This window comes from Chiloscyllium plagiosum, unplaced genomic scaffold (genome assembly GCF_037043375.1).
Source record: "Chiloscyllium plagiosum isolate Xiang-an unplaced genomic scaffold, Cpla_swu_hap1 HiC_scaffold_45, whole genome shotgun sequence".
NCBI classification, from domain to species: domain Eukaryota; kingdom Metazoa; phylum Chordata; class Chondrichthyes; order Orectolobiformes; family Hemiscylliidae; genus Chiloscyllium; species Chiloscyllium plagiosum.
Genome location: NW_028270183.1, coordinates 6,085,857 through 6,109,647, shown reverse-complemented (window position 1 = coordinate 6,109,647; position 23,791 = coordinate 6,085,857). Strand labels below are relative to the sequence as shown.

General features: G+C 46.4%; 1 protein-coding gene across 4 annotated transcripts in view; it reads left to right on the top strand.

The window, feature by feature from the left end:
- The window catches only part of slc27a1a (solute carrier family 27 member 1a), a 159,233-nt gene that overhangs the window by 38,482 nt on the left and 96,960 nt on the right, over positions 1–23,791 (top strand). For all 4 annotated transcript variants that reach the window (XM_087983462.1, XM_087983460.1, XM_087983461.1 and 1 more), the window contains exons 3-4: positions 6,805–7,199; positions 8,343–8,504. In XM_087983462.1, the coding sequence (XP_087839588.1) occupies positions 6,805–7,199; positions 8,343–8,504 (557 nt within the window). The remainder of the gene's footprint in view (positions 1–6,804; positions 7,200–8,342; positions 8,505–23,791) is intronic.

Here is a 23,791-nt window from a genome sequence, read left to right as displayed (position 1 = left end):
ATTGTCCTTGCCCTTTGCCTAATTTGTTGCAACATGTTTTGAAATGTTCCTTTACCAGTTAGTCTATCTGATCGTGATTCATATTGATACATGCAACTTGGATTTGCCACTCCCGATATTACATTTCAGATTGGCCAAAATAAAGGTGATAAATTACGTTTTTTTTTAAATTCATGCATGGGATGAATGTGTCACTGACTAGACCAGCATTTATTGCTTGTCCCTAAGGCTGTGGAGCTGGAGTCACATGTAGGCCAGACCAGGTAAGGACATTAGTGAAGCAGATGGTTCAACAATTGATAAGATTCTTAATTCCAGATATTTATTGAATTCAACTTCCATCATCTGCCGTATAGCAGGATTCAAACCCAGGTCCCCAGAATATTACCTCAGTCTCTGGATTTAATAGTCCAGTGATAATACCACTATGCCATTGCCTCCCCCTCAAAATTAGCAATTGAAGAAAAGATCCTTTCATTATCGGCCTCTTTTTCTGCATTTAGACAGTGAAAAGACCCATTTGACACATTACTCCTGGTATTCAAAGCAGAGCTGCATTCTCCACTGCTGCAGGAATCCTTAACTCTGTTGGGGAGTTATCTTAATTTGATACTTTCTAACCGTTTCAGAATGGATAAGGATTTAATATCTCACTTTATTCTTTCTTTTGAATAAAGGATTACTGGGGATGCATGCACCTAACTTGGCTGGTCAGCTAATTAGACCTGAACGTCTGCCTCAACTTCTGGCTTCAGCCCTGTCTGTCCTGCAAGTCATTCTAAGGTGTAGACAGACATTGTGTGAAGCTGTCAGTCTGGTGACACCCTTGCAGTGGAGTTGGTCTCTGTCTGTTGAAACAGCCACCTTTCTTTAAAGGGAACAGTTTGTTCACTTCTGTTAATTCTGTACTAAGCAATGCTATGTGGTACAGGGTCTCAAACCACAAGCATACCACCTTAAAGAAACCATATTATTCTCATCAGCAGTAGATGTTGCCCTGTATCTTGTTGACGTTCACATTGATTAAATTGTACTTAGTGTGGGATTAAGGAGGCTGACAGAATGATGATATATTGAAATGACAACATTGCTTCTGCACTGTTTCACAGCACTCAAATTATGCAACCTTTCCAAAACTGCGACGTTTCTGCGACTCCTTTTGCATATCTCTCACTTCCCTGTGTTCTATCAATTGCAGCTGAACCTTGGTGCATTCCCTAACCATCCACTCCTGCGTGCCCCCCTCTCGCCTCCTTTTTAATACCTTATTAATATTGGAGCACATTGTCTAAGCATTAAAGCAACAAAAGCTAAGCACCCAAATTCCAATCCGGTTCCCAAACCTTTCCAATCAAGTGCAGGTCTCTCCCATTTACCCCGCCGTCCATATTTCAATTGTACAAGGAAGGACTTATGCCCGAAATGTTGATTCTCTCGCTCCTCGGATGCTGCCTGACCCGCTGTGCTTTTCCAGCACCAAACTCTCGACTCTGAGCTCCAGCGTTTGCACTCCTCACTTTCTACCTGAAGCCAACATTATTTTATTTTAGAACTCTCTTTTCACTTTGTGGGTCTGCACTCCTCAATAGTCTGAAAGGTTGCCTGATGCTAAGTTAAATAAGAATGCGGCACAGTGGTTCGCACTGCTGCCTCACAGCGCCAGAGACTCTGGTTCAATTCCCACCTCCGGCAACTCTCTGTGTGAAGTTTGCACATTCTCCCCGTGTCTGCGTGGGTTTCCTCCGGGTGCTCCGGTTTCCTCCCACAGTCCAAAAATGTGCAGGTTAGGTGAATTGGCCGTGCTAAATTGCCCATACTGTTAGGTGAAGGGGTAAATGTAGGGGGGTGGGTTGCTCTTTTGAGGGATGGTGTGGATTTGTTGGGCTGGATGGCCTGTTTCTACACTGTAGGGAATCTAATCTAAAGTCAGAATGCCACTTTTACTAAAAACAGAGCATTGGTGACAGCCAAATGCAACTCCACAAAGCCCAGTGACTGTCTCGGATTAGACTGTATCTGCTCTTTGGGACATCAGTTTTTTTTCACCACTTCTTTAAGAGTGAAGAAGAGCTTGCATTGATGTAACCGCCATTATTACATTCACAGAGCATCCCAAAGTCCTTCAGATTCAATTCAATGCTCTTGCCAGTAATAGAATAAACTCTTCTCCACAGCATTGTGTGTGCACAGGCATCTCATGGATTGGAAGAGTTCAAGAACATGGCCGGTGATCACGCCCTCAAGGGCAATTAGGAATTAACAGTAATTGCTGACCTTGTCAGTGAGGTTGGTACGCTGTGAAAGAATTAAGGAAAACATACATAAGGACCAATTAGTGCGCATCTTCTCTCAAGCTGCAAGTGAGCCATGCAGCGAGTTAATCTGGCTTTTGTTTGTTAAGGTGGTCACGTTGTCTCAGATACCAGGCATAGATTCTCTCTCATGTCAACCTGAGCAGGTGTGAAATCCTCGTTAGAAAATACCATGTTTCTCAATCTGATTATCCTGAACCAGGTATTGCCTCAACTGGTTTAAGACATAAAGCTCCATCATTCACTGCAAATATTCCCCAGTATCATCACCAACTTCACTTGAAAAGGAATGGAATCTGTAGCTCTCCCCCCCCCATGCTGGCATTCAACTCAAACGTGAAAGACTTGAAAGGCAGAGATGTACAGCACGGAAACAGACTCTTCGGTCCAACCCGTCCATGCTGACCAGATATCCCAACCCAATCTAATCCCATTGGCCAGCACTTTGCCAATATCCCTCTAAACCCTTCCTATTCATATACTTATCCAAATGCCTTTTAAATGTTGTAATTGTACCAGCCTCCACCATTTCCTCTGGCAGCTCATTCCATACACTCACCACCCTCTGCATGGAAAGGTTGCCCCTTAGGTCCATTTTAAATCTTTTCCCTTTCACCCCAAACCTATGCCCTCTAGTTCTGGACTCCCCCACCCCAGGAAAAAGACCTTGTCAATTTATCCTATCTATGCCCCTCATGATTTTAAAAACCTCTATAAGATCACCCCCTCAGCCTCCGACACTCCAGGGAAAACAGCCCCAGCCTGTTCAACCTCTCCCTATAGGTCAAAACCTTCAACCCTACTTTGGTAGGTGATGGCATTCAGTGACAGGAAATGAAAACAGCAGATAGAGTGAAACTACAGATCAGCCGAAGTCTGATTGAATGTAGGTGAAGCTAGAGGGGGTGAATGGTCTTTTCCTGTTCCTATACCTCATTTCATGTTGTACCATGTGATGTAAACAAACTTAAGGATAGAGCAGATGAATCTGTGGCTGAGGAGCTGGTGCAGGGGAGAAGGATTCACACTTTTGGCTCATTGGAATCTCTCCTGGGGTAGAAGTGACCTTTACAAGGAGGACAGATTACACCTGAATTTGGAAGGAGATTAGTATACTGGCAGGGAGATTTGCAAGAGCTGCTCGGGAGGATTTGAACAAATAAGGTGGGGGTGGGGAAGGAACGAGTCGAACAGTCAGGGCAGGTAGGGACAAAGCAGAGAACAAGGTAGAACTGGTAGGGGCCGAACAGGGAAGGCAGATGAGCTCAGGGCGTGGTTAGGAACATGGGACTGGGATATCACAGCAATTACAGAAACATGGCTCAGGGATGGGCAGGACTGGCAGCTTAATGTTCCAGGATGCAAATGCTACAGGAAGGGAGGGGGTGTAGCGTTTTTGAATAGGGATAATATTACAGCTGTACTTTGGGAGGGCATTCCCGGAAATACATCCAGGGAAGTTATTTGGGTGGAACTGAGAATTAAGAAAGGGATGATCACCTTATTGGGATTGTAATATACTGATGGAAGAGGATTGACCTGATCTAAAAGTTGAAGTTCTAAATTGGAGGAAGGTCAGTTTTGACTGTATTAGGCAAGAACTTTCAAAAGTTGATTTGGGGGCAGATGTTCGTAGGCAAAGGGACGGCTGGAAAAATGGAAGCCTTCAGAAGTGAGATAACGAGAGTCCAGAGACAGTATATTCCTGTCAGGGTGAAAGGAAAGGCTGGTAGGTATAGGGAATGCTGAATGATTAAACAAATTGATGTTTTGGTTAAGAAAAAAATGGAAGCATATGTCAGGTATAGACAGGAGAGATTGAGTCAATCCTTAAAGGAGTATTAAAGCAGTAGGAGTGTACTTAAGAGGGAAATCAGGAGGGCAAAAAGGGGACATGAGGTAGCTTTGGCAAATAAGGTTAAGGAGAATCCAAAGGGATTTTATAAATATATTAAGGACAAAAGGGTAACTAGGGAGAGAATAGAGCCCTCAAAGATCAGTAAGGCAAACTGTGTGTGGAGCCACAGGAGATGGGGGAGATACTAAACGAGTATTTTGCATCAGTGTTTACTATGGAGAAGGGTATGGAAGATATCTGTCAATCTTTAAAATAGTTTGTTTACCCTACGTGTAGGAAAGTTGGAAAAGTTCTGTAACTGTAATTAAAAGTCTAATCTGCACAGCGATCTTGCCTAAAGAAATTTATTAACAGAAAACAGCTTCTTAAAGTGACTAAGCTTTCTGGACCTTTTCTAACATGGGTGCAGGTTCTCTCCAAAGGTTACACAGGTTCACGTGATTTGAAGTTCACTTGGTCACACTTCCTCTCCCGAAGGCCTGGTGAAATGTGAGCCATCGTTTCTGGGAGGCGAACAGTGGGTTGAATTGCAAGCATTGCTCAAATCTTCCTGGTCTGTCGCCAGCAAGCTTGTGCCAGTTCTGCTGAAACCAGTATTGTGGATAACATTGTTTCCGATTGTTGGAGAGGCTCGTGAGGAGTTGCTTCCTTATCTTTCCCATAGCCTAGGCCTGGAGAAGGCCATTTTTAAAAATTAAGATTCTTTTGGGAAGGGCTCAGGCTTCAGTGAGGAAGATCGTCAGCTGTGTTTGGAGACGATTGAGGTGTGTTCTCTTGGGATTTTAAATGGATTTGAACAGGCTGGGACAGACTAATTAAAATCTCCAGTCAGGGTATCGAGCAAAAGGGAGTATCATTTTAAAATTCGAGCCAAGGCATTCGGAGGGAAGTCAGGAAACACTTATTTCCATATCAGATAAACTTCCATCTCAATCTCTCTGACTGCCTGTCCCCCACTCTCTCTCTCTCTCTCTCTGTCTGTCTCTTTGTGTCTGGAAACATATGTCAGGTATAGACAGGAGAGATCGAGTCAATCCTTAAAGGAGCATTACAGCAGTAGGAGTGTACTTAAGAGGGAAATCAGGAGGGCAAAAAGGGGACAAGAGGTAACTTTGGCAAATAATGTTAAGGAGCATCCAAAGGGATTTTATAAATATTAAAGCACTCCAACCTAAAGCCCCCCACACCTGCATCTACCTATCACCTTCCCAGCTATGTTGCCCCCCCCCTGCTATTTATCTCAGCCCCCACCCCTCCCCCCACCCCCTCCCAACACACATTCCTGATGAAGGGCTTATGCCTGAAACATCGATTTTCCTGCTCCTCGGGTGCTGCCTGACCTACTGTACTTTTCCAGCGCCGCTCATAGAGTCATAGAGATGTACAGCACGGAAACAGACCCTTCGGTCCAACCCGTCCATGCTGAACCAGATATCCCAACCCAATCTAGTCCCACCTGCCAGCACCCGGCCCATATCCCTCCAAACCCTTCCTATTCATATACCCATCCAAATGCTTCTTAAATGTTGTAATGTTACCAGCCTCCACCATTTCCTCTGGCAGCTCATTCCATACACGTACCATCCTCTGCGAGAAAAGGTTACCCCTTAGGCCTCTTTTATATCTTTCCCTTCTCGCCCTAAACCTATCAACTCTAGTTCTGGACTCCCCCAACCCAGGGAAAAGACTTTGTCTATTTATCTTATCCATGCCCCTCATGATTTTATAAACCTCTATCAGGTCACCCCTCAGCCTCTGATGCTCCAGGGAAAACAGCCCCAGCCTGTTCAGCCTCTCCCTACAGCTCAAATCCTCCAACCCTAACAACATCTCTTGTAAATCTTTTCTGAACCCATTCAAATTTCACAACATCTTTCCGATAGGCAGGAGACCAGAATTGCATGCAATATTCCAACAGTGGACTAACCAATGTCCTGTACAGTCGCAACATGACCTCCCAACTCCTGTACTCAATACTCTGACCAATAAAGGAAAGCATACCAAACGCCTTCTTCACTATCTTTTCAATCCTTCATAAAGTGCCCATGAAAGATTGGAATCAGCATAATCATTCAAGACTGTTCAAGTTTACATTTACTGCTCATGGAGAAAGTGAGGACTGCAGATGCTGGAGATCAGAGCTGAAAATGTGTTGCTGGAAAAGCGCAGCAGGTCAGGCAGCATCCAAGGAGCAGGAGAATCAACGTTTCGGGCATAAGCCCTTCTTCCGAAACGTCGATTCCCCTGATCCTTGGATGCTGCCTGACCTGCTGCGCTTTTCCAGCAACACATTTTCAGCCCATTTACTGCTCATCCCTAAATTAGCTCAAGGGCAATATTTGGTTTGGCCATTTCAGAGAGCATTTTAGAGTAAACCACTTTGCTGTGGTTCTGGAGTCACAGTCAGGCCAGACCAGGTCAGGAAAGCGGATTTTGTTCCTTCAAGGACTGTAGCAGCGCAGGTAGGATGTTTTCCGACAATCAATGGTAGTCACCAGTTAGGCTTTCGGTGAAAAACTGCAGATCATATCTCTGACTGGAGCACCTGTTGGTTAGCTGTGATTTCACAAGTTCCCTGGAGAATGAAATGTAAAGTAATGGTGTGTGGTTTTTCTTTTTCCCCCTGTTTGGCAGTGGTCTGTTGTTGCTGCTGAGGGTTAAGTTAGCTGTATGGAAACACCAACGGGAAGACAGCACTATCCCGAAGATCTTTCACGACACAGTGCAGAAACACCCAGATAAGGTTGCCCTCATTTATGAAGGGGTTGACGAAAAGTGGACTTTCAGGGACCTCGACGAGTATTCCAATGCCGTGGGCAACTTCCTTCGGGAGCAAGGCTACGGACCGGGTGATGTCATTGCCTTGTTCATGGAGAGCAGGCCGGAGTTTGTCGGGCTGTGGCTTGGGATGGCTAAAGTTGGAGTAGAGGGGGCACTGCTCAACTTCAATCTCCGCCTCGACGCACTCACTCACTGCCTGTCTGTGTCAGGAGCCAAGGCCATTATCTTTGGCGCAGAGATGAATGATGGTGAGTCTGCAGTATACAGCTAAAAAGACAAGCGCCTGCAATTCACAGGCACACGCGTGCACACAGACACATATGCGTATACCCACACACACACACACACACAGCATTCCCAGTCATTTAACAGGGCATTATGCAGCCAACTTGTGCACAGCAGCCTGGAAAGAGCAAACGATTATACCTGTCACCATAAATACAGCATCACTGTCAGTGCAGCACTCTCTCAGCTGGAGTGATGACCTGGATTTTGCACCTATTTCCCTGGAGTGGTAACTCTTTCCATCTCTGTGCTAGAGATCTCAATCAAGGGCCTGCCACCTATACCTATCGACCCTTAATGCAGAATATGGATCGGGGTAAAGGTGATGGGTGAAAGTCCGGCACTGCCCTGGAAAATAGCCAAGGCTGTATCACCCAGTCTCTTAGCTGGATGCACTATTGTACTGCACCTGTTTCCCTAATGAATTCCTTATAAAGGTGTTGGAAGCAAATTGGATACCTTTCAAAGGAATTGGAGAAATACTTCAAAAGGAAACAGTTAGGGCTAGTGTAAGAGCAGGGGGAGCAGGGCTCATTGTGTGGGCGTAACAGGCTGTATGGTCTGTTGATGTGTTTGTGTCATCGCATGATACACAAGCTCGTTAGGAGGAAGTGAAAGCCTTACCGACAAGATGGACAGAAGTTTCCAACATCAGGTTCTCTTAGAAATGAGACCACTGACGATGCCTAACCCTTTGCCCAGTGCACTGTCCGCTTGGGATTGTTAGACCAGCCCAGAGCTTTCCAATTCTCAAAAGGTTGGAGAACAGAGTTCAATAGCGTCTTCCCAAAAGGAAAATGGCCTAGCTTTTACCAAGGGCTAGCTCGTATAGAATGGGCCAAATGGCCTCCTGCTTTGTTAAATCCTGGCCCAAGTCCATGAAGTTTAATCTTGATTTATGAGGTTTCTTCTAAATTAACCCTCTTTCTGCACCAAACCTGCATTTCACATTTTTGAAAATCTCTGATTTGGGTTGCTCACAGAGTGTCACAGTGTTAGTTCTGTGGCCAGAATGCAGTAAACGCACCATGACTGCAGCAGGCTGGAAGCACTGTCGCTGCCTCGGGCTACACCTGATTGGTTTATACCTTTTGTTTCTATTCCAGCCCTGTTAGAAGTGAATGGAATCCTAGGGAAAAAGATCCGGAGATTCTGCAGCGGAAGCTGGGATCCGAGTAAAGTTGCAGCAGGGACAGAGCACCTCGATCCGCTGCTCAGTGCGGCTTCCAAATACCTGCCGTCTCCTCCTCTGGGAATTGGATTCATGGGTAATGATGACTTTAATGCAGGATGATTTCACGAATGTTAACACTGGGATAAGTGGGTATTTGGGCAAGTTGCCTCTTTTATATAATAGTGTGACACATTTGGTCTAAAAGAGAAGTGCGTCCATCTAACTGCCCCTGTTGGAAGTTTTGATGTCTGCTTCAGTCATAAAGTTAACAATCACACAACACCAGGTTATAGTCCAACAGGTGTAATTGGAAGCACACTAGCTTTCAGAGCGACGCTCCTTCATCAGGTGGTTGTGGAGGGCTCGATCCTAACACAGAATTTATAGCAAAAATTTACTGAAATTATACATTGAAGAATTGATTGTCTGCTAAGCCTTTCATCTGTTAGAATACAGTAATAGTTTCACTTCTTTCATGTGTAAATCACAAAACCCTTTTTTTAAAGTTGCATTCTCGGGTTAGCTGTTAACAATGGGTGATAGCTAGACAATATGTTGAAGGTGTTAGCCCCCTGTGTTCTCTGTCTATGCCATGATGTTTAGATTGATTCTAATCTAAAAAGTGAGATAACAGAGTTTTACATAAATTCATGCAGTTTTTGAGCTCAGAGTTCTACATGAATGTATGCAGTTTTTGAGCAAAGTACAATGTAACCCTGCAAGTACAAATTCACCCCACAAAATATATGTGTGCATGTGGGTCTTTGTCTGTCTGTGTGTGTGTGTGTGTGTCTGGGTTGGGGGTTGTGAGTGTGAGAGAGTGTATGTGTGTGTGCAGTGAGTGCAGACTGTCTTAAGTCTGTGAGAGGGTGCACGGCATCTCCAAATCATGCTTCAGTCATAGCTTTATATGGACTAGAAACAGACTCTTCGGTCCAACTCGCCTATGCCGACCAGATACCCTAAATTAATAGAATCATAGAAGATAGAAGCAGGAGGAGGCCATTCAGCCCTTTGAGCCTGTTCCACCATTCATCATGATCATGGCCGTTTGCCCAACTTAATAGCCCAATGCTGCTTTCTCCCCATAATGTTTGGTCCCACTCCTCCCTGGTGCTATATTTAGCTGCCCCTTGAAATCATTCAATGATCTAGTCCCATTTGGCAGCATTTGACCCATATCCCTCTAAACCCTTCCTATTTGTATATTTTCCTGGCTCCCTTTATCCCCCACAGTTGAGGACCCCTGCAATGCCCTTGCTCATATTGTAAATTCATTAGGGCTTATCTCAAGCATATGTGTCTTTCTTCAACCTAAACCGAACAAGGAACAGTGTTGGGTCCACTACTTTTTGTCATTTATATAAACGATTTGGATATGAACGTAGGTATAGTTAGTAAGTTTGCTGATGACACCAAAATTGGAGGTGTAGTGGACAGCGAAGAAGGTTACCTTAGATTACAACGGGATCTTGATCAGATGGGCCCATGGGCTGAGGAGTGGCAGATGGAGTTTAATTCAGATAAATGTGAGGTGCTGCATTTTGGGAAAGCAAATCTTAGCAGGACTTATACACTTAATGGTAAGGTCCTAGGGAGTGTTGCTGAACAAAGAGACCTTGGAGTGCAGGTTCATAGCTCCTTGAAAGTGGAGTTGCAGGTAGATAGGATAGCGAAGGCGACGTTTGGTATGCTTTCCTTTATTGGTCAGAGTATTGAGTACAGGAGTTGGGAGGTCATATTGCGGCTATACAGAACTTTGGTGAGGCCACTGTTTGGATATTGCGTGCAATTCTGGTCTCCTTCCTATCGGAAAGATGTTGTGAAACTTGAAAGGGTTCAGAAAAGACTTACAAGGATGTTGCTAGGGTTGGAGGATCTGAGCTACAGGGAGAGGCTGAACAGGCTGAGCCTGTTTTCCCTGGAGCATCGGAAGCTGAGGGGTGACCTGATAGAGGTTTATAAAATCACAAGGGACATGGATAGGATAAATAGACAAAGTATTTTCCCTGGGCTGGGGGAGTCCAAAACTAGAGGGCGTAGGTTTAGGGTGAGAGGGGAAAGATATAAAAGGGACCCAAGGGGCAATGTTTTCACACAGAAGGTGGTGCATTGTATGGAATGAGCTGCCAGAGGAAGTGGTGGAGGATGGTACAGTTACAGCATTTAAGAGGCATTTGGATGGGTATATGAATAGGAAGGGTTTGGAGGGTATGGGCCGGGTGCTGGCAGGTGGGACTAGATTGGGTTGGGATATCTGGTCGGCATGGACGGGTTGGACCGAAGGGTCTGTTTCCATGCTGTACATCTCTATAGCTCTATGACATTAACTCTGATTTCTCTCATCAGATTGCTGCCAGATCTGCTGAGCTTTTCCAGCAATTTCTATTTCTATTTATGCACCTTGTACTGTGAAGTCAGTTTCCCGGCTGGTACGATGTATGTTGTGTGACTGCCGACAGCAGGTTTTCCTGTCTTTACTTAGTGGAATGCACTATGTAATACTGATAACATGCCGCACAATGTCTTTCTTGGCTTTTAGCTGCTTGCTGGAGCGCTCTTTATACCACAACCTGACAGTGAGCTTAACGCACCTGTGTTCAGCTAAAAAAAAACACGGGTCAAGATAGTCAATTGGATTTTAAAAGGTTTTATTTGGGTAAAATAGGTTAATACTTTTACTGTTTTCCATTTATCCAAAACTGAAAAACTACACTCCATTGATTGATCTTTCAGTAATTCTTTGTAATTTATCCCTGCAGGACTGGTCAATAAAATTCTAGGCCACATTAAACTGACAAGTGTGAAAGCTTGCCCTTTGAGGTTCAGTACCAGTATTCAGTGCATTAATGGCAGCCGGATGCCATTCAGCAGATTCATATGGTAATTGACCAGTTAACAGGACAATGTTTCAATTCTTACAAAGCTACAGCACTGATCTCAGAGCTGAATAGCATTATCATGCGTGTGTATGTATGCAAGGAACTGCACACCCTCTGAGGGACTGCCTGCGAGAGAGACGTATGTACCAGTGTCATACAGCTGGGGCTGTACACCAGTGATAACTTGTGCAGAAAAGAGGTTTTCCATGACATTGCACAACAGTGTGTGTGTGTGTTTTCACGCTGGGATCTGCCTAACCCCACCAATAGTGGCCCGTATTTATAGGGCACCATCAGCGACGTAAAACTTCGCAGAAGTGAATTCTCGAACAAAATTTGACACTGAAGCACAAAGGACGATATTAGGTTCGGTGACTGAACACTTGCTCCACGGTAGGTTGCTATCCTGTCCTACGGAAGGTAGGAAGGTTAAGGGCAGAATACTCTAACATGAGGCTGGGGCAGTTGACGTGTGATGGCAGTGGTGAAACTGTGAAAGTGTAGGATGTGCAAGAGGTCAGATTTGGAGAAGATGCCAATTTACTCCCACCAAGAAATCTCTGTATTTGTATGTGTTTGCTGCTACTCTCTTTTTCGAAATTGCACACACTCCAATGCAATCTTCTCTGTTTTTTTTCTTTAAATGCATAAATAAACAGGGAATGGTGTTGACAAATGACAGAAACTTTACAGGAGCACAGATAAGGAGAGCTCGCTGTCTGCAGGCCCACAAGTGATCTCCTCACAGCAAATGAGTGTTTCATCACCGTTCTAAACAGTGGAGCTCTGACAGAACCCATCCAGTTTTATTTATCATTTATTAGATTTTGTGACGTTTAGGTGACATGCCTCAAGCCTTGCCTCTGATTTTATTTGTAGAGCTTTCTTTCTTCATTAATGGGTTCTCTGCCTTGCAGACCCATAAAGCCAAGGAGTTTTGAGCTTGTCCACTTTCCTTCTTGCCAATTTGCCCAGTCCCTTGATGTTCTTTTCCTATTGGTGATTTCTGCTCACCTCAATCCCTTGTGCAGTCTCCACTCCAGCACTTTACAAGCCGCAATCAATTCCAAACACTTGATGGCACTTCATCTTTTGGAGTCACAGAGGGCGACAGCACAGAGAAAGGCCCTTCAGCCCATCATAATTGGGCCTGTCAAAAACAGCCACCAAACAATTCTAATCCCACTGAATGGGCCCCACGTTGTTCTTTGGCAGGAGGTCCTTACACGGTGGTCTTTCCCCACCGCGCCTTGGCGGCAGCTGCCCCAAGCTTCAGTGCGTCCCTCAACACGTAGTCCTGGACCTTGGAATGTGCCAGTCTGCAACACTCAGTCAGGGTCAACTCCTTCAGCTGGAAGACCAGCAAGTTTCGGGCAGAGCAAAGTGCTTCTCTCACCAAGTTGATGGTCCTCCAGGCACAGTTGATGTTCACCTCAGACTGCGTCTCGGGGAACAGACCGTAGAGCACAGAGTCCCTCGTCACGGAGCTACTCGGGACGAACCTTGACAAACACCACTGCATTCCTCTCCAGACTTCCTCTGCATAGGTTCTGGATCAGTGGTGCTGGAAGAGCACAGCAATTCAGGCAGCATCCGAGGACAGGCAAAATCGACGTTTCGGGCAAAAGCCCTTCATCAGGAATAAAGGCAGAGAGCCTGAAGCGTGGAGAGATAAGCTAGAGGAGGGTGGGGGTGGGGAGAGAGTAGCATAGAGTACAATAGGTCAGTGGGGAAGGAGATGAAGGTGATAGGTCAGGGAGGAGAGGGTGGAGTGGATAGGTGGAAAAGGAGCTGGGCAGGTCGGACAAGTCTGGACAAGTCAGGGGATCGAGTTGCTGGAGGTTAGAAACTAGGATGAGGTGGGGGAAGGGGAAATGAGGAAACTGTTGAAATCCACATTGATGCCCTGGGGTTGAAGTGTTCCGAGGCGGAAGATGAGGCGTTCTTCCTCCAGGCGTCTGGTGGTGAGGGAGCGGCGGTGGAGGAGGCCCAGCACCTCCATATCCTCGGCAGAGTGGGAGGGGGAGTTGGGCCACGGGGCAGTGTGGTTGATTGGTGCGGGTGTCTCGGAGATGTTCCCTAAAGCGCTCTGCTAGGAGGCGCCCAGTCTCCCCAATGTAGAGGAGACCGCATCGGGAGCAACGGATACAATAGATGATATTAGTGGATGTGCAGGTAAAACTTTGATGGATGTGGAAGGCTCCTTTAGGGCCTTGGATGGAGGTGAGGGAGGAGGTGTGGGCACAGGTTTTACAGTTCCTGCGGTGGCAGGGGAAAGTGCCAGGATGGGAGGGTGGGTCGTAGGGGGGCATGGACCTGACCAGGTAGTCACGGAGGGAACGGTCTTTGCGGAAGGCGGAGAGGGGTGGGGAGGGAAATATATCCCTGGTGGTGGGGTCTGTTTGGAGGTGGCGGAAATGTCGGCGGAAGATTTGGTTTATGCGAAGGTTGGTAGGGTGGAAGGTGAGCACCAGGGGCGTTCTGTCCTTGTTACGGTTGGAGGGGTTGGGTCTGAGGGAGGAGGTGCGGGATGTGGATGAGATGCGTTGGAGGGCATCTTTAACCACGTGGGAAGGGAAATTGCGGTCTCTAAAGAAGGAGGCCATCTGGTGTGTTCTACGGTGGACCTGCTCCTCCTGGGAGCAGATACGGCGGAGGCGGAGGAATTGGGAATACGGGATGGCATTTTTGCAAGAGGTAGGGTGGGAAGAGGTGTAATCCAGGTAGCTGTGGGAGTCGGTGGGTTTGTAGAAAATGTCAGTGTCAAGTCGGTCGTCACTGATGGAGATGGAGTGGTCCAGGAAGGGGAGGGAGGTGTCAGAGATGGTCCAGGTAAATTTAAGGTCAGGGTGGAATGTGTTGGTGAAGTTGATGAATTGCTCAACCTCCTCGCGGGAGCACGAGGTGGCGCCAATGCAGTCATCAATGTAGCGGAGGAAGAGGTGGGGAGTGGTGCCGGTGTAATTACGGAAGATCAACTGCTCTACGTAGCCAACAAAGAGACAGGCATAGCTGGGGCCCATACGTGTGCCCATGGCTACCCCTTTGGTCTGGAGGAAGTGGGAGGATTCAAAGGAGAAATTGTTAAGGGTGAGGACCAGTTCGGCCAAACGAATGAGAGTGTCGGTGGAGGGGTACTGTTGGGAACGTCTGGAGAGGAAAAAACGGAGGGCTTGGAGGCCCTGGTCATGGCGGATGGAGGTGTAGAGGGATTGGATATCCATGGTGAAGATGAAGCGTTGGGGGCCGGGGAAACGGAAGTCTTGGAGGAGGTGGAGGGCGTGGGTGGTGTCTCGAACGTATGTGGGGAGTTCCTGGACTAGGGGGGATAGGACAGTGTCGAGGTAGGTAGAGATGAGTTCAGTGGGGCAGGAGCATGCTGAGACAATGGGTCGGCCAGGGTGGTCAGGCTTGTGGATCTTGGGAAGGAGGTAGAACCGGGCAGTGCGGGGTTCCCGGACTATGAGGTTGGAAGCTGTGGGTGGGAGATCTCCTGAGGTGATGAGGTTCTGTATGGTCTGGGAGATGATGGTTTGGTGATGGGGGGTGGGGTCATGGTCAAGGGGGCGGTAGGAAGAGGTGTCCTCGAGTTGGCGTTTGGCTTCAGCGATGTAGAGGTCAGTGCGCCAGACTACCACTGCGCCCCCTTTATCCGCTGGCTTGATGGTGAGGTCAGGATTGGAGCAGAGGGATTGGAGGGCTGCGCGTTGTGAGGGTGAGAGGTTGGAGTGGGGGAGGGGGGTCGACAGGTTGAGGCGGTTAATGTCCTGGCGGCAGTTGGAAATGAAGAGGTCGAGGGCAGGTAATAGGCCAGCGCGGGGTGTCCAGGTGGATGCAGTGTGTTGGAGGTGGGCGAAGGGGTCCTCGGAAGGTGGGCGGGAGTCCTGATTGTGAAAGTAAGCTCGGAGGCGGAGGCGACGGAAGAATTGTTGGATGTCACGGCGTGTATTAAATTCATTGGTGCGTGGACGGAGGGGGACAAAGGTGAGTCCTTTGCTGAGGACTGATCGTTCATCCTCAGTGAGGGGGAGGTCTGGGGGGATGGTGAAAACTCGGCAGGGCTGGGAGCTGGTGGGGGTGTAGAGCTGGGAGTGGGGTCGGAGCCAGTACCTGGAGTGGGTGTGATGGTGGGGGGAATGGGGGCGCATTCCAGAAGGAGGTGTGTGACAGTCTTGTCCCCCCCGCAGCCGCTTCAGGGCAGCGTGCGGTGCAGCTGAGAGTCCGGGCGTGCATAAAGGATCTCACAGGCAGAGCCCTTCTCACCACCAGCCAAGCCATGTCTTGGTACATGTTAGAAAGTTCTGGCGATGAGGCATTCTGCCAAATGGCTTTGACAGTCTGCCCAGGGAACCACTCGACAGGATCCGCCCTCTCCTTTTCCCGAAGGGTCTCAAGGACACTCCATGCTGACCACTTCCTGATGGACTTGTGGTCAAAGGGGTTTTTCTTCACAAATTTCTCCACAAGGGACAATTGATAAGGAACAGTCCAACTACTTGGCACGTTCCATGGCAACGAGACCAGGCCCATCCTTTGCACTATCGGGGAAAGATAGAACTTCAGTACTAGTGACACTTAGTGTTTATGTACCGTGGGTTCCATGCACAGCTTGATGCAGCCACACACAAAGGTGGCCATCAGGGTGACGGTGGCATTGGGTGGTGTTTTTTCTCCCCACTTTTGCTAGTTCTGTGTTCAGTGTTTCCCTTTGGACATGGTTCATCTTTGATCTCCACGTAAAATGGAAGATGTCCCGGGTGACTGCAGCAGTGCAGGTTCGGGGAGTAGGCCAGACCTGTACCACATATAACAACACTGAGAGGACCTCACACCTGATGACAAGGATTTTTCCCTGTGTTGGAGAGCAACCGTTGCTCCCATCTGCCTGGTTTCTGCCTCACTTTAGCTCTTAAATTCTATATCCAACTAATAAATGCAAATATAAGAAATGCATTCACAACCACTTTAAGTGGCTGTTCGGATACCTTAAGGGACCAGTGGACATGCATATCAAGGTCCCTTTGACCATCACTGCTTCCCAGGATCCTGCCATTCATCATGGATACTCGCAGTAAAAATGCACCTTGTGGTAGACAGGATAGTAGCACAATGATTATAAAACTGGACTAACAGCTATGCATGTTGCAATCGGGTGAGAGGTAAATGAGCTGCCTCCTTTCCATCTCCCTGATTGGCTGCAGCAATGATTCTGCAAACCGGGTCATTGGGGGGTCTGGAAATACTATTTTATCGCACTCTCTGATGGGTAGTGTGCGTTCTCCACACAGTTTTGCAACAGCCTGCAACCAGGAGCAGCCAGAAACAGAGCAGGGATAATATAGTGTTTAAAGATCTGCATTAATGTATTGCATTACTTCCTGAAATGCTTTCCCCGTGAAAACAGGCCAGTAACGTCCACGTTTGTGTAAAGTGACATGTTCAATGAACAATGACACTGAAGTTGATATGACAGAATTTGAAGTCTCACATTGAATCTGTTATGCTGCATATGGTGTGAATTGGTTGTGAACACAAATCAATCTTTTAAAAATAGACCAAACCAGACGTTGATCTTGTGATTGAAGCTTGCAGTCTGAAATGTCTGAACAAATTCATTGACTTCTCCTTCACTTGGTGAATTTTCAAGCAGCTAACTTTGCCTGGATTCCCAACAGTTGAACAATAGTCTTGGAAGTAGTGTGCCAGGTTAAAAGCTAATGTCACAGCAGAAATGCAGACTACTTACAGAGTGTGAAATGGGGTGGCATATGTGTCCTTTTGACTTTGGCTTCTGAATTGGCCTAAAATTATTATACAGTCTTTATCGGAGGTATCAGGAAATTGTTCTGTGCGTTCTTTTTCCCCACTTGAATTAGTTGTACAGCAGAAGGTGTACTTTTCAAATCTTCTCACTCTCTGAATGTATTTTCCGCCTGAGTCACATCCATAAACACCCAACAAACTAAGGTGACAGGAGCCAGCAACGAGTTCAGCCTTTCACCTACTTCACATGACTGGGCGAATTGTGACCTTTGTCCCACTTGAGGGAGAATATCCAAGTGAGTCAGAGCATTGTCATTGAGGCATAAAAGAATCCTTGGAGTAAGCCTCACCATCCCTTCCACTCCCTCCACCCACTCGAACCTGAACCCCTCAAAAACAACATGCAAATGTATTTGCACAGATATTCGGTGAGCAGTAGTCTGTCTACTTGTAGGTTTTTTTCCAAGAATATTGTTGGCAGCTTTATCAAGATGGTCCTTCCATATTGGACGGATGGTCACATTCTGTGCTGGAAAAGTTCCGTTTTTCTATATTAGTAGTGTAGAATCATAGAGTACAGGCCATTCAACCTAACGGGCTTGCACTTTCTGATTCATCCCACTCCTCCATTCATAGCCGGGCATATTTCTGCCTTTCAAACATCGATCTACTTGCCTCTGTGAAGGTTGAACATGACCTTCCACTGTCATTGAAGTTAAAAATCACACTGCACCAGTTTATAGTCCAACAGGTTTATTTGGAAGCACTAGCTTTCGGAGCGCCGCTCCTTCATCAGGGAGCTACTTGACGAAGGAGCAGCGCTCTGAGAGCTAGTGCTTCCAAATAAACCTGTTTGGTGTCCTGTGATTTTTAACTTTGTCCACCCCAGTCCAACGCTGACACCTCCACATCACTGTCAGTGAAAGCAGTGCATTCCAGTAGGAGTTCCAGCAGCCACTCCAAGGCCCGAGTGATGCAACGTTTCCGACACGGTACAAAAGATGGATTATGCTTCCCTCTTTGCAGTAAAACAGGTTTCATTCTATTAGTGAAGTCTTTTAGATTTTTAAAAAATTAATGTTCTTGAAATAAAATTACACATCTTGAGCATTGTGGCTTTAACGCTTGGACGGTGTTTTTTTGCAAGAGGTGAATCAGATACAATGGAGATTAATATGGGACTCCTGTGCCCTGTCAGATTGTTCATTTTTATTTTGTAAATGAAAAGCCGCACCAGAGACTGCATTAGTTGATGTGCATCTAACTGATTTCAGTTCATGCCATTCAGCTGTTGCCTTGTATTTAATAAGTGGAAAAGTGCACAGAGTATGGCTGCAGTGCGCTGCCAGTAACCGTTTCAGTTACAGACACTGTCTTGATTGAGCTAAGGTGGCTTGCAGGGGTTGTGACGGTGACTTGCTCATGCTGTGATCATCAAACTGAGCCAAAGCTAATATGTCAAGGCAGAGTTGGGAAGTTTTCTCGTCGTTTATCACACACCAGATGTCAGCTGATTTAAAAATAGCCACTCTTCTGAAATTGCGACAAGATTCTTGTTGGCAGATGATTTTTTATTTGAGTGTGTGTTTTTCTTACTGACCTTTCACGTGATTCTGATCACCAAACATCATAATCGTCACACGGAGAAACTAGACAAGACAAAACTCAAACAGGAATACAATATGGAGGCAGTGGCCTAGTGGTATTATCACAGGACTGTTAATTCAGGGGCCCACGTAATGTTCTGGTTCAAATCCCGCCACGGCAGATTGACTCCAATAAAAATCCGGAATTAAGAATCTAATGAAGACCACAGGTTCATTATTGATTGTTGAAACAACTCATCTGGCTCATTTAATGTCCTTTGGGGAAGGAATCTGCCGTCCTTACCTGGCCTGGCCTACATGTGACCCCAGACCCACAGCAATGTGGTTGATTCTCAGTGATGCCTTCATGCTGGTTTAAAATAAACTTCCAGGTCTAATCCCAGCAGCTGTGGAATGAGTGTGAGCCTGAAATTTAATACCTGCATGTTCTGCTCAGCTGTGAGCAGGATTTCTTTGAAATTCAAGAGCCATTTGTTCCCTAATTGGTCAGAAGGTGCCCACGTTTTAGGGCTGGCGTTGGTTTCCTAGAATTGGAAAGCTGTTTGGCCTTCCCTGCCGAGACTGGACATTTGACATCGTCGGACCACCTTTATTCCCTCGGTACCAAATTTGTAAATCCGAGTTTTGAAATCTTCGGTTGTCACCCCCTTCCCAAGAACCTTTTGACAGGGTGGGGGGAAGAGTTTGGAATTTCCATCTCCTCCGCTAGGCTAATGCTTAGGATGTCCTAATGTTAAGGCTGACTAATATCCTTTAGGGAAGGAAAACAGCCATCCTTACCTGGTCGGGCCTACATGTGACTCCAGACCCACAGCAACGTGGTAGGCTCTTAACTGCCCTCTGGGAATTAGGGATGGGTAAATAAATGCTGGGCTCAGCCAGTGACATCACCTACCATAAGTGAATAAAAAGAAGTGGAACTTGAGATGTTGGGCAAGGATTGAGATGTTGGGATTATATGCAGAGGAATGTAAGTGAAGTTTTAATTGAGTTTGTTTTTAAATGATGACGAATTTTAACAAGATGAATGGCGAAGGACTGTTTTCTTTCGTTCAACAGTGGCTGCCCAGGAGATGTCACGCTAGAATTGTAGCCAAAAGATTAGTGAATACAATTAATTACAATTAATTAATTTCATTTCACTGAGGACTGTTGGGAATATGGGTTTGGCTTGCAGGGAGGGGTTGAGGTCAGTGACTGATGGATCTAAAAAGAGAAAGTTAGGTAAATATTTAAAAACAGAGGAACATACAGGACTGTTGAGCATAGACAGAGCAGTGGGATTCGGTTTGGATTGTAGCAAAGAACCGACCCAGAATTAAAATCAGAGTACTTATTCTATTGGAAACATCAGCCCTACTGTTGACCAGTTGATTTTTAAAAACTTTCCCTCCTGGGGTGTGGGCTTCACTGGTTGGCTATCCCTCCTTAATTACTCTTAAGGTGAGCTGCCTTTGGACCACTGTAGTGTATTCATTCAATTCCATTCCATTAATGTTTCAGTAGTGACTTCTGTAGTCACCAGATTAGATTTCCATCTTCGAGAGCTTATATATGTACAGTGAGCTTTTCATTTCTAGCTGCTTGTTGCAACTGGTTCTGTCCTTTCCAGCCAGTGTAACCGAAAAGGCTGGGCTGTCTCGCACACAGGTTTGCTGGATTCCCAAAACCCTGACAAGCTGCTCTCAAACAGTAGGGACACTGGGCTGAACTTCCAACAACTGCCCCGTGACACACATTGTTTCTTAATTTCCAATCCCGGGGTGAATTGTCAGTCTCTGAGGCCTTGTATTTTAGACCAGCTATCTATCCTTGGTGCTCTGACAGTATGTTTCCTCCCCACTGTATGAGATAAGCATGTGAACAACGCTGGCTAATGGGCTGCTATGAACGAGGGTTAATTCCTATTAGAGGAAGCAGTGTAAGGGGTTGTACGTTTGATGCATACATGACTGCCAATGGCCATGTGTCTGATTGTCAGGGAAATCTGTCTTCTTTCACTTTCCTTGCAAATGACACTGGGCAAGTATCACCTGCTTCATGATACACCATCCTTTACCTCCTGCACTCTGCTGTTACTGATACACCATCCTTTACCTCCTGTACCCTGCTGTTACTGATACACCATCCTTTACCTCCTGTACCCTGCTGTTACTGATACACCATCCTTTACCTCCTGTACCCTGCTGTTACTGATACACCATCCTTTACCCCCTGTACCCTGCTGTTACTGATACACCATCCTTTACCTCCTGTACCCTGCTGTTACTGATACACCATCCTTTACCTCCTGTACCCTGCTGTTATCGATACACCATCTTTTACCTCCTGTACCCTGTTGTTATTGATACACCATCCTTTACCTCCTGTACCCTGCTGTTACTGATACAGCCTCCTTTACCTCCTGTACCCTGCTGTTATCGATACACCATCCTTTACCTCCTGTACCCTGCTGTTACTGATACACCATCCTTTACCTCCTGTACCCTGCTGTTATCGATACACCATCCTTTACCTCCTGTACCCTGTTGTTACTGATACACCATCCTTTACCTCCTGTACCCTGCTGTTACCGATACACCATCCTTCACCTTCTGTACTCTGCTGTTATTGATACAGCCTCCTGTACCCTGCTGTTATTGATACAGCCTCCTTTACCTCCTGTACCCTGCTGTTACTGATACACCATCCTTTACCTCCTGTACCCTGCTGTTACTGATACACCATCCTTTACCTCCTGTACTCTGCTGTTATTGATACAGCCTCCTGTACCCTGCTGTTATTGATACAGCCTCCTGTACCCTGCTGTTATTGATACAGCCTCCTTTACCTCCTGTACCCTGCTGTTACTGATACACCATCCTTTACCTCCTGTACCCTGCTGTTATCGATACACCATCCTTTACCTCCTGTACCCTGCTGTTACTGATACACCATCCTTTACCTCCTGTACCCTGCTGTTACTGATACACCATCCTTTACCTCCTGTACCCTGCTGTTACTGATACACCATCCTTTACCTCCTGTACTCTGCTGTTATCGATACACCATCCTTTACCTCCTGTACCCTGCTGTTATTGATACACCATCCTTTACCTCCTGTACCGTGCTGTTACTGATACACCATCCTTTACCTCCTGTACCCTGCTGTTACTGATACACCATCCTTTACCTCCTGTACTCTGCTGTTATTGATACACCATCCTTTACCTCCTGTACCCTGCTGTTGCTGATACACCATCCTTTACCTCCTGTACCCTGCTGTTATCGATACACCATCCTTTACCTCCTGTACTCTGCTGTTATCGATACACCATCCTTTACCTCCTGTACCCTGCTGTTATCGATACACCATCCTTTACCTCCTGTACTCTGCTGTTATTGATACAGCCTCCTGTACCCTGCTGTTATTGATACAGCCTCCTTTACCTCCTGTACCCTGCTGTTACTGATGCACCATCCTTTACCTCCTGTACCCTGCTGTTATTGATACACCATCCTTTACCTCCTGTACCGTGCTGTTACTGATACACCATCCTTTACCTCCTGTACCCTGCTGTTACTGATACACCATCCTTTACCTCCTGTACTCTGCTGTTATCGATACACCATCCTTTACCTCCTGTACCCTGCTGTTATCGATACACCATCCTTTACCTCCTGTACTCTGCTGTTATTGATACACCATCCTTTACCTCCTGTACCCTGCTGTTGCTGATACACCATCCTTTACCTCCTGTACCCTGCTGTTATCGATACACCATCCTTTACCTCCTGTACTCTACTGTTATCGATACACCATCCTTTACCTCCTGTACCCTGCTGTTATCGATACACCATCCTTTACCTCCTGTACTCTGCTGTTATTGATACACCATCCTTTACCTCCTGTACCCTGCTGTTATTGATACAGCCTCCTTTACCTCCTGTACCCTGCTGTTATCAATACACCATCCTTTACCTCCTGTACCCTGCTGTTATCAATACACCATCCTTTACCTCCTGTACTCTGCTGTTATCAATACAGCCTCCTTTACCTCCTGTACCCTCCTGTTACTGATACAGCCTCCTGTACCCTGCTGTTACCGATACACCATCCTTTACCTCCTGTACCATGCTGTTACTGATACACCATCCTTTACCTTCTGTACCCTGCTGTTATCGATACACCATCCTTTACCTTCTGTACCCTGCTGTTATTGATACACCATCCTTCACCTCCTGTACTCTGCTGTTATTGATACAGCCTCCTGTACCCTGCTGTTATTGATACAGCCTCCTTTACCTCCTGTACCCTGCTGTTACTGATACACCACCCTTTACCTCCTGTACCCTGCTGTTACTGATACACCATCTTTTACCTCCTGTACCCTGCTGTTATCGATACACCATCCTTTACCTCCTGTACCCTGCTGTTACTGATACGCCATTCTTTACCTCCTGTACCCTGCTGTTATCGATACACCATCCTTTACCTCCTGTACCCTGCTGTTACTGATACACCATCCTTCACCTCCTGTACACTGCTGTTATCGATACACCATCCTTTACCTCCTGTACCCTGGTGTTATCGATACACCATCCTTTACCTCCTGTACCCTGCTGTTATCGATACACCATCCTTTACCTCCTGTACTCTGCTGTTATCGATACACCATCCTTTACCTCCTGTACTCTGCTGTTATTGATACACCATCCTTTACCTCCTGTACCCTGCTGTTATCGATACACCATCCTTTACCTCCTGTACTCTGCTGTTGTTGATACACCATCCTTTACCTCCTGTACTCTGCTGTTACTGATACACCATCCTTTACCTCCTGACCCTGCTGTTACTGATACACAATCCTTTACCTATTGTACCCTGCTGTTACTGATACACCATCCTTTACCTCCTGTACTCTGCTGTTATCGATACACCATCCTTTACCTCCTGTACTCTGCTGTTACTGATACACCATCCTTTACCTCCTGTACCCTGCTGTTATCGATACACCATCCTTTACCTCCTGTACCCTGCTGTTACTGATACACCATCCTTTACCTCCTGTACTCTGCTGTTATCGATACACCATCCTTTACCTCCTGTACCCTGCCGTTATTGATACACCATCCTTTACCTCCTGTAC